The 13,606-nt window shown below is 40.5% G+C and overlaps 1 protein-coding gene across 2 annotated transcripts in view; it reads left to right on the top strand.

Moving 5' to 3' along the window:
* Positions 1–13,606, top strand: part of LOC133557516 (zinc finger protein Aiolos-like) — a 63,827-nt gene that overhangs the window by 5,399 nt on the left and 44,822 nt on the right. For both annotated transcript variants that reach the window (XM_061908001.1, XM_061908011.1), the window contains exon 4: positions 8,283–8,657. In XM_061908001.1, coding sequence (XP_061763985.1) covers positions 8,283–8,657 — 375 coding nt within the window. The remainder of the gene's footprint in view (positions 1–8,282; positions 8,658–13,606) is intronic.

The raw sequence follows: 13,606 nt of genomic DNA, 5'->3' as shown, positions 1-13,606 counted from the left end.
ACTTTTTTTTTTTTATTGTCATTCAAATTTGAACTTTACAGTACAGATAAGAACAACATTTTGTTGTGTTAGCTCATGGTAGTGCAGGATAAAAAATTATTAAGGTGCAGATATAAATAAATAGAATACTGTACAGATAAATATATATTGCACTTTTGCATATGCATCCGCAAAATACGGATGTATGGTATATTGTCTTTATATTCCAGCCAGTTAATAAATTTTGGGGGGAATCGAGGGGATTATTAGCGCATGCCAAAGCTGATCTACTAAGCTCGGGCACATAGCGTTGAGTTTCTTAAATGAGCAAAATAGAGAGTGCAATCCCTTTAGTGTGTTTGTATTCATATATGCAGAATGTATGCTGATTACCAGAACGCCCTCAAGTATCCTGTTACTACTAGGAGGAGGAGATGTAGGTATAATCATTCAGCAATGCGATTCGTGATTTATCAAGGCTGAATTGTTTTGCGCCTATATTTAGCAAGTTGGAAATCTACGTCCAAACTGGCACATTTACACACAAATGGATGAGACTAAGAAGGCGATCAAGCTGCAAAACTGAGAGAGAATACTCGACCTGTGTATGTGTCAACATACACAGGCCGTCAAATATTTAAAATATTAGAAACACTGTCTTTTCAGCAATACCATTTCAAATTGTTTTCTTCTGGATTACTTAAGGGGCTGGTTCCATACTTGCCAACCCTCTCGGATTTTCCGGGAGACTCCCGAAATTCAGTGCCTCTTCCGAAAACCTCCCGGGAAAAATGTTCTCCCGAAAATCTCCCGAAATTCAGGCGAGGCTGGAGGCCACGCCCCCTCCAGCTCCAAGCGGACCTGAGTGACGTGTCGACAGTCTGTTTTCACGCCCGCTGTCCCACAGTATAAAGAGCGTGTCTGCCCAATGACGTTATAACTGTAGAATGATCAAGGGCGAGTTCTTGGTTTCTTCTGTGGGTTTATTGTTAGGCAGTTTCATTAAAGTCCTCCCAGACCGGTAATAACACACAACAACAGCTGTCTACTATTTTCGTCTACCGTAAAGCAGTTCGTCTGCCGTAAGCTCCAAAGTTGTGAACTTGTGACACTCTTAAACAGGACAATACTGCCATCTACTTTACATAGAATAGAATAGAATGTAGAATAGAATGTACTTTATTTAATTCAGCACCACAGTTTGCTCACAATAAACAATGATGATAAATAATATGATATATATATCTATATATATAATATATCATATATAATATATATATATAATATATAAATAATATAAATATATTCTACATATATTCTACATTTACGTGCAGTCAAGGAACATATGCATTATACAGTCTGATGGCTGTCGGTATGAAGGACCTCCTGTGTCGTTCCATGTTACATTTTGGGTGTCTGAGCCTTCCACTGAACGTGTTCATTCTCTCCGCAAGGTCCGAGTGTAGTGGGTGGGAGGTGTTGTCCATAATTGCTGGTAGTTTTGCTAGACTTCTTCTCTGCCAGAGAGTCTAGCTGTGGTTAGAAAAATAGTGACAGAGAATAGAACATTTCAACCCTTAACTCAACAATGAGTAGATGAGTGCTATGTGTGTGTATATGTGTAAATAAATGAACACTGAAATTCAAGTATTTCTTTTATATATACATATATATATATATATATATATATATATATATATATATATATATATATATATATACATATATATATAGCTAGAATTCACTGAAAGTCAAGTATTATATATATACATATAAATAATATATATATATATATATATATATATTTAATATACAGTATATATTAAATATTTGACTCTTAACCACACCCCAACCATGTCCCGCCCCCAACCACGCCCGACCACACCCACACCCCCACCCCACCCCCCACATCCCCAATCATGGCAACCTCCTGTTCCCAATTAGCCTGTTCACCTGTGGGATCTTCCAAATAAGTGTTTGATGAGCAGTCCTCAACTTTCTCAGTCTTTTTTGTCACTTGGGCGGTATAGCTCGGTTGGGAGAGCGGTTGTGCCAGCAACTTGAGGGTTGCAGGTTCGATCCCCGCTTCCGCCATCCTAGTCACTGCCGTTGTGTCCTTGGGCAAGACACTTTACCCACCTGCTCCTAGTGCCACCCACACTGGTTTAAATGTAAAAATTAGATATTGGGTTTCACTATGTAAAGCGCTTTGAGTCACTAGAGAAAAAGCGCTATATAAATATAATTCACTTCACTTCACTTGTGCCTGCTTTTTTAAAAACATGTTGCTGGCATCAAATTCCAAATGAGCTCATATTTGCAAAAAAATAACAAAGTTTTCCAATTCGAAAACCTTAAATATTTTGTCTTTGCAGTTTATTCAATTGAATACAAGTTAAAAAGGATTTGCAAATCTTTGTATTCTGTTTTTACTTACAAGTTACACAACGTGCCAACTTTACTGGTTTTGGGTTTTGTAGATTACACGCTATTAGTACACACAATTTTAGAGTTTGCACACCCTATTTAGCACTTGTTATCAGAGATGTCCATTAATATCTGCCTGCCAATATTATCAGCCTGCCGATATTATCGGCCGATACATGAGTTAAAATGTAATATCGGAAATTATTGGTATCAGTTTCAAAAAGTCAAACTAGTGACTTTTTTAAACGCTGCTATACAGAGCGGTTCCTATCTGGTTAAACACGGACGTAGGGCCTACGTGTATGAGAGTCTAGTACACTCTGGACTGATGTTTAGAAAACTAAATAATAATAATGCACTTTGTGAAAGTCAAAGTATAGTACTTCTCATTGTTGTAGTGGGTATAAGGATTATCTCAGGGAGAGCATGTTCCAACTTGCAAGCTGTTTTGAGGCATGTTAAAAAAAAATACACTTTGTGACTTCATTAATAAATATGGCAGTGCCATGTTGGCACTTTTTTCCCATAAGTGGAGTTGAAGTTGTTCTCTAATTTTGGAAAACCTTGTTTTTGATCGATTGATTGAAACTTGTATTAGTAGATTGCACAGTACAGTACACATTCCCTACAATTGACCACTAAATGGTAACACCCGAATAAGTTTTTCAACTTGTTTAAGTCAGGGTCCACGTTAATCAATTCATGGTAAAGTTACATTGTTTAATGCATCCAGCGGGTCATCTCAACAAAATTAGGCATAATAATGTGTTAATTAGGTATATATCGGTATCGGTTGATATCGGAATCGGTAATTAGGGATTGGACAATATGGGCAAAAAAGCCATTATTGAACATCTCTACTTGTTGTATATTGTAGAATACATATTGCTGCAAACATTGTGTTGGGGATATGCTGACAAACAGAAGCAGGCACGTAAAATGCATTTATAACACAGTCCAATGGACAATTATTCATATTTATCTGGTACTATCAGAATTCATTTAGTATTTTTTTTTACAGGTGACTCTGTCACTGTTGTGGGCGTGATACGTGATTCATCCAGGCCAATGTTCGGTGGTACAATAGCCCACATGTTGCTCATGGAAAAGAGAATCATACAAACAAAATACGTATATGGAGACAAATTAAGTTTGGCAGCGTTCAACCAAAACTGACAACTGTGCATGTATTTGTCGAGTGTTATTTGAAAAATGGCGCTCCCCATCCTGCAAGGCGAGCTTCCGAAAGCCCCGCTCTACTTGTGCACCATACATGTGGTTCACTCTGCTGAGACACGCCAGGCTTCTCCGCACGTTCAAAGTGCAAAGTTTCCATAGCACCTCTGAGCGCTCACCACAGTGCGAGGGGGGGCTGTCGTTGCAGAGACCATGCTGCGGTTCTTGGATGGAACTGTCTTTACAGGTGGCTGCTTGACGCACAGTCGCATGCAAACAAGTCCTCAGGATGTGTCAGTGTGACCAGAACATAAGTCGTCAATCGGCAGGACCTCTGCTTTTGTTTTTCAAGAAAAAAAAAACCCTCTTCAACCGTGAAATATATTGCAACATAAACAAAGAATGGAGTTTTTTTTTTTTTTTTACCTGTCCTAATTTTATTCACAGGAAACGTCTTAATCCTAATCTTCAGCACACATCTCCTGACGAGTCGTGATCAGCAAAAACTAAGTTCCTCTTCCGCTTTGTCTCCAAAAGGCAGCAAATGTAACCAACATAAGCCACGTCTGATGTGCATTGTGTCAACGTTGTATTTTTGTCATCTTTACCGTTTTATGTTTGAGTAAAAGTAGGTTTCCTGGGCCTTTTTTGGTCATTGCCTGATTTTGTGTCAGCTTTTCCCCAAAATCATGCAGGAAACTGTATGGGTTTTTTTTTTGTTTATTTTGTATGGGTACTCCCGGTTTTGTAAAGATGCCAAATAAAAGAACATTAGATAGCTGATACTACAATGATTAAATTTATATTTTATATTATCACAAAATATTTTTTGTGACTTTTTTATTGTTTATAAACTCAGGAAATATGTCCCTGGACACAGGAGAACCTTAACCATGACCAACATATGGCCTGTAACTACTTGGTATCGGATCGATACCTAAATTTGTAGTATCAACTAAAATATATGTTAAGTATCCAAACAACAGAAACATTTTAACAGAAGTGTGTAATGAATATGTTACAACAGAATGTAACCAAATATTAACAGTAAATGAACAAGTAGATCAATAATCCATCCCTCCATTTTCTACTGCTTGTCCCTCATAATTTTGACAAAATAATAAGACACAATATGTCACTGCATACGTTACAGTCACAATACGAGACTGTGTAACCTGTTTGTATACTTATTACTAAAAGCCAAAAGGGACAAGCGGTAGGAAATGGACGGATGGACGAAATATTGTTCTTTGATTGCATAAGAAATGTTTAATGTATCATAAAATGTTCTGAAATGTATAAATAAATAAAATGTTTATTTAATTTATTAACAAATTATTATTCATAATTAATTTCGACATACAACAATTTTAACAGTTTAAAAAAAAACATTAAACTACACAAAAATGTCAAACATTCATGCTCAAGATGACTAAATGATGCAAAATTAAATAATTTAAGGAATTAGTTAAAAAAAAAATTTAACAAATTATTATTCCTAATTAATTTTGGCATGTTATATTTAATTTGTTGCAATTAATTTTATATATTGATGTTCATTTTTCAAAAAAATCATAAATGAATTTTAACAGTTTGAAAATGCACAAAACCTCACAGAAATCTCAAACATTTATGCTCAAGACAACTAAATGATGCACAATGAAATAATTTAAGCAATGAATTATTTTTTTGTTAAGTTATTATTCATAATTAATTTCGAAATTTTATATTTAATTTGATGCAATTAAATTGATACATTTATGTTAATTTTCCCCCCAAAAAATCATACAACAATTTTAACAGTTTAAAAATGCACAAAACTTCACAAAAATGTCAAACATTTATGCTCAAGACGACTAAATGATGCAAAATTTAATAATTTAAGCAATTAATAAATTTATTTTATTAACAAAGTATTATTCATAATTGATATTCATAAGTATTATTCATACTTTTATATATTTTTATTATTTTTTCAAAAAAACATACAACAATTTTAACAGTTTAAAAATGCACAAAAATACTAAACATTTATGCTCAAGACAACTAAATGATGCACAATGAAATAATTTAAGTAATTAGTTCATTTATTTTAAGAACACATTATTATTCATAATTAATTTCGACATGTTATATTCAATTTGATGCAACTAATTGTTATGCATTTATGTTAATTAAAAAAAAAACATACAACAATTTTAACAGTTTAAAAATACACAAAAATATTAAACATTTATGCTCATCACACTTAAATGATGCACAATGAAATAATTGAAGCATCCATCCATCTATCCCTCCATCCATTTATCTACCGCTTATTCCCTTTAGGGTCGCGGGGGGCGCTGGTGCCTATCTCATCTACAATCGGGCGGAAGGCGGGGTACATCCTGGACAAGTCGCCCTCCCATCGCAGATAATTTAAGCAATTAATATTTTTTTTATTAACAAATTATTATTCACAATTAATTCGACATTTTGTATTTAATTTGATGCAATTAATTGTATACATTTATGTTAATTTTCTCAAAAAGTCATACGACAATTTTAACAGTTTAAAACTGCACAAAACTTCACAAAAATGTCAAACATTTAGGCTCAAGACAACCAAATGATGCAAAATGTAATAATTTAAGCAATTAATAAATGTATTTTATTAACAAAGTATTATTCATAATTGATATTCATAATTATTATTCATACTTTTATAGATTTGTATTATTTTTTCAAAAAAAACAAAGAACAATTTTAACAGTTCACACTTCACACAAATGTCAAACATTTATGCCCAAAAAGTCTGAATGATGCAAAATTAAATAATTTAAGCAATTAGTTAATTTATTTTATTCACAAATTATTATTAATTTACATAATTAATTTCGACATGTTATATTTAATTTGATGCAATTAATTTTATACATTTATTTTCATGTTTTTAAAAAAACATTCAACAATTTTAACTGTTTAAAAAGGCACACAATTTCACAAAAATGTGAAACAATTATACTCAAGATGACTAAATGATGCAAAATTTAATAATTTAAGGAGTTAGTTAATTTATTGTATTAACAAATTGTTATTCATGATTAATTTCGAAATTTTATATTTAATTTTGATGCAGTTAATTGTATACATTTATGTTAATTTTCCCCAAAAATCATACAATTTTAACAGTTTAAAAATGCACAAGACTTCACAAAAATGTAAAACATTTATGCTCAAGACAACTACAAGATACGGAATTAAATAATTTAGGCAATTAATTTTTTTTTTTATTTAAAAATTATTATTCATAATTAGATTTGACATGTTTAATTTGATGCAATTAATTTTGACGGAGCATTACATGGAAGCTGCTTTTACACCCAATCATGGCAACCGCCTGTTCCCAATTAGCCTGTTCACCTATGGGACATTCAAAATAAGTTTTTGATGCGCGTTCCTCAACTTTCTCAGTTTTTTTTGCCGCTTGTGCCAGCTTTTTTGAAACACGTCGCAGACATCAAATTCCAAATGAGCTAATATTTGCAAAAAATTACGAAGTTTACCAGTTTGAACGTTGGGTATCTTGTTTTTGCAGTCTATTCCAGTGTTTTTCAACCTTTTTTGAGCAAAGGCACATTTTTTTCATAAAAAAAAATACAGAGGCACACCACCAGCAGAAAAGGTTAAAAAATTAAATTCCACCAGATTGTCGTGCCTTATTTTGAGTTTGTTGTTGTTTCCTGTGCGTAGTGCTTTAGTTCCTGTCTTGCGCTGTTATTTTGGTGACACTTCCTGTTTTGTTGCTGTTTTCCTGTAGCAGCGTAATGCCTTCCTTTGAGTTCTATCGCCCGCACCTGCTTTGTTTTCGCAATCAAGACTATTTAAGTTGTGCGTGCGCTATCCTTCTTTGTGGGGACACTGTTGATTGTCACATCATGTACGGATGTACTTTGTGGACGCCGTCTCGGCTCCACACCCTGTAAGTTTTTGCTGTCATCCAGCATTCTGTTTTTGTTTACTTTGTAGCGAGTTCAGTTTTACTTATGTTTTGCATAGCCATCCCTATGCTTCAGTGCCTTTTCCTAGAGGGATTTACCTTTTGTTCATTTTTGGTTTAAACCAGGGGTAAGGAACCTATGACTCTCGAGTCTGTTTAATAGATGTCATCAGTGTTTGAACCTGACAGTTGTATTCGGTGTTAAAAATGTTAGACGGCTCTCACGGAAATACGTTTTAAAATATTTGGCTTTCATGGCTCTCTCAGCCAAAAAGGTTCCCAACCCCTGGTTTAGGCGTTACATACCTATTACGTACCAAAAAAGGATGAAAAACACTTTGCAAAAAATATTTTTCGGACCAATTAAGGGGAAGTTGCTTTATTTCCCACGGCCCACCAGACAATATCTTACATCACACTAGAGTGTCGCGGCACAGTGGTTAAAAAACACTGGTCTATTTAATTGAATATAAGTTGAAAAGGATTTGCGAATCATTGTATTCTGTGTTATTTCCGATTTACACAGTGGGCCAACTTCACTGGTTTTGGGTTTTTTACGATAACTGAGATGGCTAATGAAAACTTGGGCAAAATTTGGGGGACAGTTTTTGTAAACCGGGTCGGTTTAGGATTAGGGTTAGGGTTAGCCCACAAAAACCAAAGTACAAATGTATTCATTTGGCTAACTTGTTGTTTTTTTTGTTTTTTTGTTTTTGCTCAGGCATGATCAAGGTGGAGCCTGACGAGCCTGAAAACAATGAGACCAAAGAAAAAAGGCCGATTTTTCCAAAAGAAGAAGGAGATGGGGCGGTGGAGGAAGGTATGGAAGAAGGATACGACGGAGACAGGACAGAGGACGACGACGAAAACGACGACGAGAAGGACTACGTGAATGAACCAGAGGACCTGTCGCTGGCGGACTATTCACGCTATTCAGCCATGCAGGACTCCCCAGCACGGGTGGCGCCAGAGAGGACGTACATGGCCGGAGCGATGAGTCCACATTCGCAGCCCACGGGGAAGCTCAACTGTGACATCTGCGGCCTGTCGTGCGTTAGCATCAACGTTCTGCTGGTGCACAAGCGCAGCCACACGGGTGAGCAGGAAGTGTCTACGTCTGACTTTTACACAAGCTTTGTGCTGTTCTACATGCACATTTAAGTGTTACACACTGTAGGGTCACATCATAGGACATTAGCAGCCATTTGGCTACTGGAGCTGGAGATGCTCCCATACAAACACATGAGGCACAACCACATACACTATATTGCCAAAAGTATTTGGCCACCTGCCTTGACTCACATATGAAGTTGAAGTGCCATCCCTTTCTTAACCCAAAGGGTTCAATATGATGTGGGTCCACCTTTTTCAAGATATTACAGCTTCAAATCTTCCGGGAAAGGCTGTCCACAAGGTTGCGGAGTGTGTTTATAGGTGTTTTCTTTATAGGAACATTCTTCCAAAAGCGCATTGGTGAGGTCCCGACATGTCCAAAACGCAGCCAGCAAAGTCTCACCAGCAGTGGGGGGTAGAAAAGTTTGAAAAAGTTGGCAAAAGTCCACAAAATGTTAAAAATCACACCCAGGTTTGGAGTGCCACAAGTACCGCCGCCGGCTGCGCAGGTCGCAGGGTGCCCAACATGTCCAAAACGCCCCCAGCAAAGTCACACCGGAACACTGATGTTGGTCGAGAAGGCCTGGCTCTCAGTCTCCGTTCTAATTCATCCCAAAAGGGTTCTATCTGTTTCAGGTCAGGACTCTGTGCAGACATGTTGGGCATCCCAGAATACCCAACACGTCCAAAACGCCCCAGCAAAGTCACACCGGAACACCGATGTTGATCGAGAAGGCCTGGCTCTCAGTCTCCGTTCTAATTCATCCCAAAGGTGTTCTATCGGGTTCAGGTCAGGACTCTGAGAAGGCCTGGCTCTTAGTCTCTTTTCTAATTTTATCCCAATGGTGTTCAATCGGGTTTAGGTCAGAACTCTGAGAAAGGCTGCCTCTCAGTCTCCGCTCTAATTAATCCCAAAAGGGTTGTATCCGGTTCAGGTCAGGACTCTAAAAAGGCCTGGCTTTCAGTCTCCGTTGTAATGCATCCCAAAGGTGTTCTATCAGGTTCAGGTCAGGACTCTGTGCAGGTATGTTGGGCATCCCGGGATGCCCAACATGTCCAAAACGCCCCCAGCAAAGTCACACCGGAAGACTGATGTTGGTCGAGAAGGCCTGGCTCTCAGTCTCCGTTCTAATTCATCCCAAAGGGGTTCTATCTGGTTTAGGTCAGGACTCTGTGCAGGCCAGTTGGGTATCCCGGGATGCCCAAAATGTCCTAAACGCCCCAGCAAAGTCACACCGGAAGACTGATGTTGGTCGAGAAGGCCTGGCTCTCAGTCTCCGTTCTAATTTATCCCAATGGTGTTCTATCGGGTTCAGGTCAGGACTCTGAGAAGGTTTGGCTCTCAGTCTCCGTTCTAATTAATCCCAAACGTGTTCTATCGGGTTCAGGTCAGGGCTCTGAGAAGGCCTGGCTTTCAGTCTCCGTTCTAATTCATCCCAAAGGTGTTCTATCGGGTTCAGGTCAGGACTCTGTGCAGGTATGTTGGGCATCCCGGGATGCCCAAATGTCCAAAACTTCCCCAAGCAAAGTCACACCGGAAGACTGATGTTGGTCGAGAAGGCCTGGCTCTTAGTCTCCGTTCTATTTCATCCCAAAGGTGTTCTATCGGGTTCAGGTCAGGACTCTGAGAAGGCCTGGCTCTCAGTCTACATTCTAATTCATCCCAAAGCTGTTCTATCGGGTTCAGGTCAGTACTCTGAGAAAACCTGCCTCTCAGTCTCCTTTCTAATTCATCCCAAAGGGGTTGTATCCGGTTCAGGTCAGGACTCTGAGAAAGCCTGGCTTTCAGTCTCCGTTGTAATGCATCCCAAAGGTGTTCTATCGGGTTCAGGTCAGGACTCTGGGAAGGCCTTGTTCTCAGTCTCCCTTCTAATTAATCCCAAACATGTTCTATCGGGTTCAGGTCAGGACTCTGAGAAGGCCTGGCTTTCAGTCTCCGTTCTAATTCATCCCGAAGGGGGTCTATCGGGTTCAGGTCAGGACTCTGTGCAGGAATGTTGGGCATCCCGGGATGCCCAACATGTCCAAAACGCCCCCCAGCAAAGTCACACCGGAAGACTGATGTTGGTCGAGAATGCCTGGCTCTCAGTCTCCGTTCTAATTTATCCCAATGGTGTTCTATCGGGTTCAGGTCAGGACTCTGAGAAGGTTTGGCTCTCAGTCTCCGTTCTAATTAATCCCAAACGTGTTCTATCGGGTTCAGGTCAGGGCTCTGAGAAGGCCTGGCTTTCAGTCTCCGTTCTAATTCATCCCAAAGGTGTTCTATCGGGTTCAGGTCAGGACTCTGTGCAGGTATGTTGGGCATCCCGGGATGCCCAAATGTCCAAAACTTCCCCAAGCAAAGTCACACCGGAAGACTGATGTTGGTCGAGAAGGCCTGGCTCTTAGTCTCCGTTCTATTTCATCCCAAAGGTGTTCTATCGGGTTCAGGTCAGGACTCTGAGAAGGCCTGGCTCTCAGTCTACATTCTAATTCATCCCAAAGCTGTTCTATCGGGTTCAGGTCAGTACTCTGAGAAAACCTGCCTCTCAGTCTCCTTTCTAATTCATCCCAAAGGGGTTGTATCCGGTTCAGGTCAGGACTCTGAGAAAGCCTGGCTTTCAGTCTCCGTTGTAATGCATCCCAAAGGTGTTCTATCGGGTTCAGGTCAGGACTCTGGGAAGGCCTTGTTCTCAGTCTCCCTTCTAATTAATCCCAAACATGTTCTATCGGGTTCAGGTCAGGACTCTGAGAAGGCCTGGCTTTCAGTCTCCGTTCTAATTCATCCCGAAGGGGGTCTATCGGGTTCAGGTCAGGACTCTGTGCAGGAATGTTGGGCATCCCGGGATGCCCAACATGTCCAAAACGCCCCCCAGCAAAGTCACACCGGAAGACTGATGTTGGTCGAGAATGCCTGGCTCTCAGTCTCCGTTCTAATTTATCCCAATGGTGTTCTATCGGGTTCAGGTCAGGACTCTGAGAAGGCTTGGCTCTCAGTCTCCGTTCTAATTAATCCCAAACGTGTTCTATCGGGTTCAGGTCATGGCTCTGAGAAGGCCTGGCTTTCAGTCTCCGTTCTAATTCATCCCAAAGGTGTTCTATCGGGTTCAGGTCAGGACTCTGTGCAGGTATGTTGGGAAGGATGCCCAAATGTCCAAAACGTCCCCCAGCAAAGTCACACCGGAAGACTGATGTTGGTCGAGAAGGCCTGGCTCTTAGTCTCCGTTCTATTTCATCCCAAAGGTGTTCTATCGGGTGCAGGTCAGGACTCTGAGAAGGCCTGGCTCTCAGTCTACGTTCTGATTCATCCCAAAGGTGTTCTATCGGGTTCAGGTCAGTACTCTGAGAAAACCTGCCTCTCAGTCTCCTTTCTAATTCATCCCAAAGGGGTTGTATCCGGTTAAGGTCAGGACTCTGAGAAGGCCTGGCTTTCAGTCTCCGTTGTAATGCATCCCAAAGATGTTCTATCGGGTTCAGGTCAGGACTCTGAGAAGGCCTTGTTCTCAGTCTCCCTTCTAATTCATCCCAAACGTGTTCTATCGGGTTCAGGTCAGGACTCTGAGAAGGCCTGGCTTTCAGTCTCCGTTCTAATTCATCCCAAAGGGGGTCTATCGGGTTCAGGTCAGGACTCTGAGAAGGCCTGGCTTTCAGTCTCCGTTCTAATTCATCCCCAAGGGTCCAACGGGTTCAGGTCAGGACTCTGAGAAGGCCTGGCTCTTAGTCTCTTTTCTAATTTATCCCAATGGTGTTCTATCGGGTTCAGGTCAGGACTCTGAGAAGGCCTGGCTTTCAGTCTCCGTTGTAATTCATCCCAAAGGTATTCTATCGGGTTTAGGTCAGGAATCTGTGCAGGAATGTTGGGCATCCCGGGATGCCAAAATGTCCAAAACGTCCCCCAGCAAAGTCACACCGGAAGACTGATGTTGGTCGAGAAGGCCTGGCTCTTAGTCTCCGTTCTAACTCATGCCAAAGGTGTTCTAACGGGCTCAGGTCAGGACTCTGGGAAGGCCTTGTTCTCAGTCTCCCTTCTAATTAATCCCAAACATGTTCTATCGGGTTCAGGTCAGGACTCTGAGAAGGCCTGGCTTTCAGTCTCCGTTCTAATTCATCCCGAAAGGGGTCTATCGGGTTCAGGTCAGGACTCTGTGCAGGAATGTTGGGCATCCCGGGATGCCCAACATGTCCAAAACGCCCCCTAGCAAAGTCACACCGGAAGACTGATGTTGGTCGAGAATGCCTGGCTCTCAGTCTCCGTTCTAATTTATCCCAATGGTGTTCTATCGGGTTCAGGTCAGGACTCTGAGAAGGCTTGGCTCTCAGTCTCCATTCTAATTAATCCCAAAGGTGTTCTATCGGGTTCAGGTCATGGCTCTGAGAAGGCCTGGCTTTCAGTCGCCGTTCTAATTCATCCCAAAGGTGTTCTATCGGGTTCAGGTCAGGACTCTGTGCAGGTATGTTGGGCATCCCGGGATGCCCAAATGTCCAAAACTTCCCCCAGCAAAGTCACACCGGAAGACTGATGTTGGTCGAGAAGGCCTGGCTCTTAGTCTCCGTTCTATTTCATCCCAAAGGTGTTCTATCGGGTTCAGGTCAGGACTCTGAGAAGGCCTGGCTCTCAGTCTACGTTCTAATTCATCCCAAAGGTGTTCTATCGGGTTCAGGTCAGTACTCTGAGAAAACCTGCCTCTCAGTCTCCTTTCTAATTCATCCCAAAGGGGTTGTATCCGGTTCAGGTCAGGACTCTGAGAAGGCCTGGCTTTCAGTCTCCGTTGTAATGCATCCCAAAGATGTTCTATCGGGTTCAGGTCAGGACTCTGAGAAGGCCTTGTTCTCAGTCTCCCTTCTAATTCATCCCAAACGTGTTCTATCGGGTTCAGGTCAGGACTCTGAGAAGGCCTGGCTTTCAGTCTCCGTTCTAATTCATCCCAAAGGGGGTCTATCGGGTTCAGGTCA

Source organism: Nerophis ophidion, linkage group LG01 (genome assembly GCF_033978795.1).
Source record: "Nerophis ophidion isolate RoL-2023_Sa linkage group LG01, RoL_Noph_v1.0, whole genome shotgun sequence".
NCBI lineage: Eukaryota > Metazoa > Chordata > Actinopteri > Syngnathiformes > Syngnathidae > Nerophis > Nerophis ophidion.
This window is presented reverse-complemented; position numbering and strand designations above follow the sequence as displayed.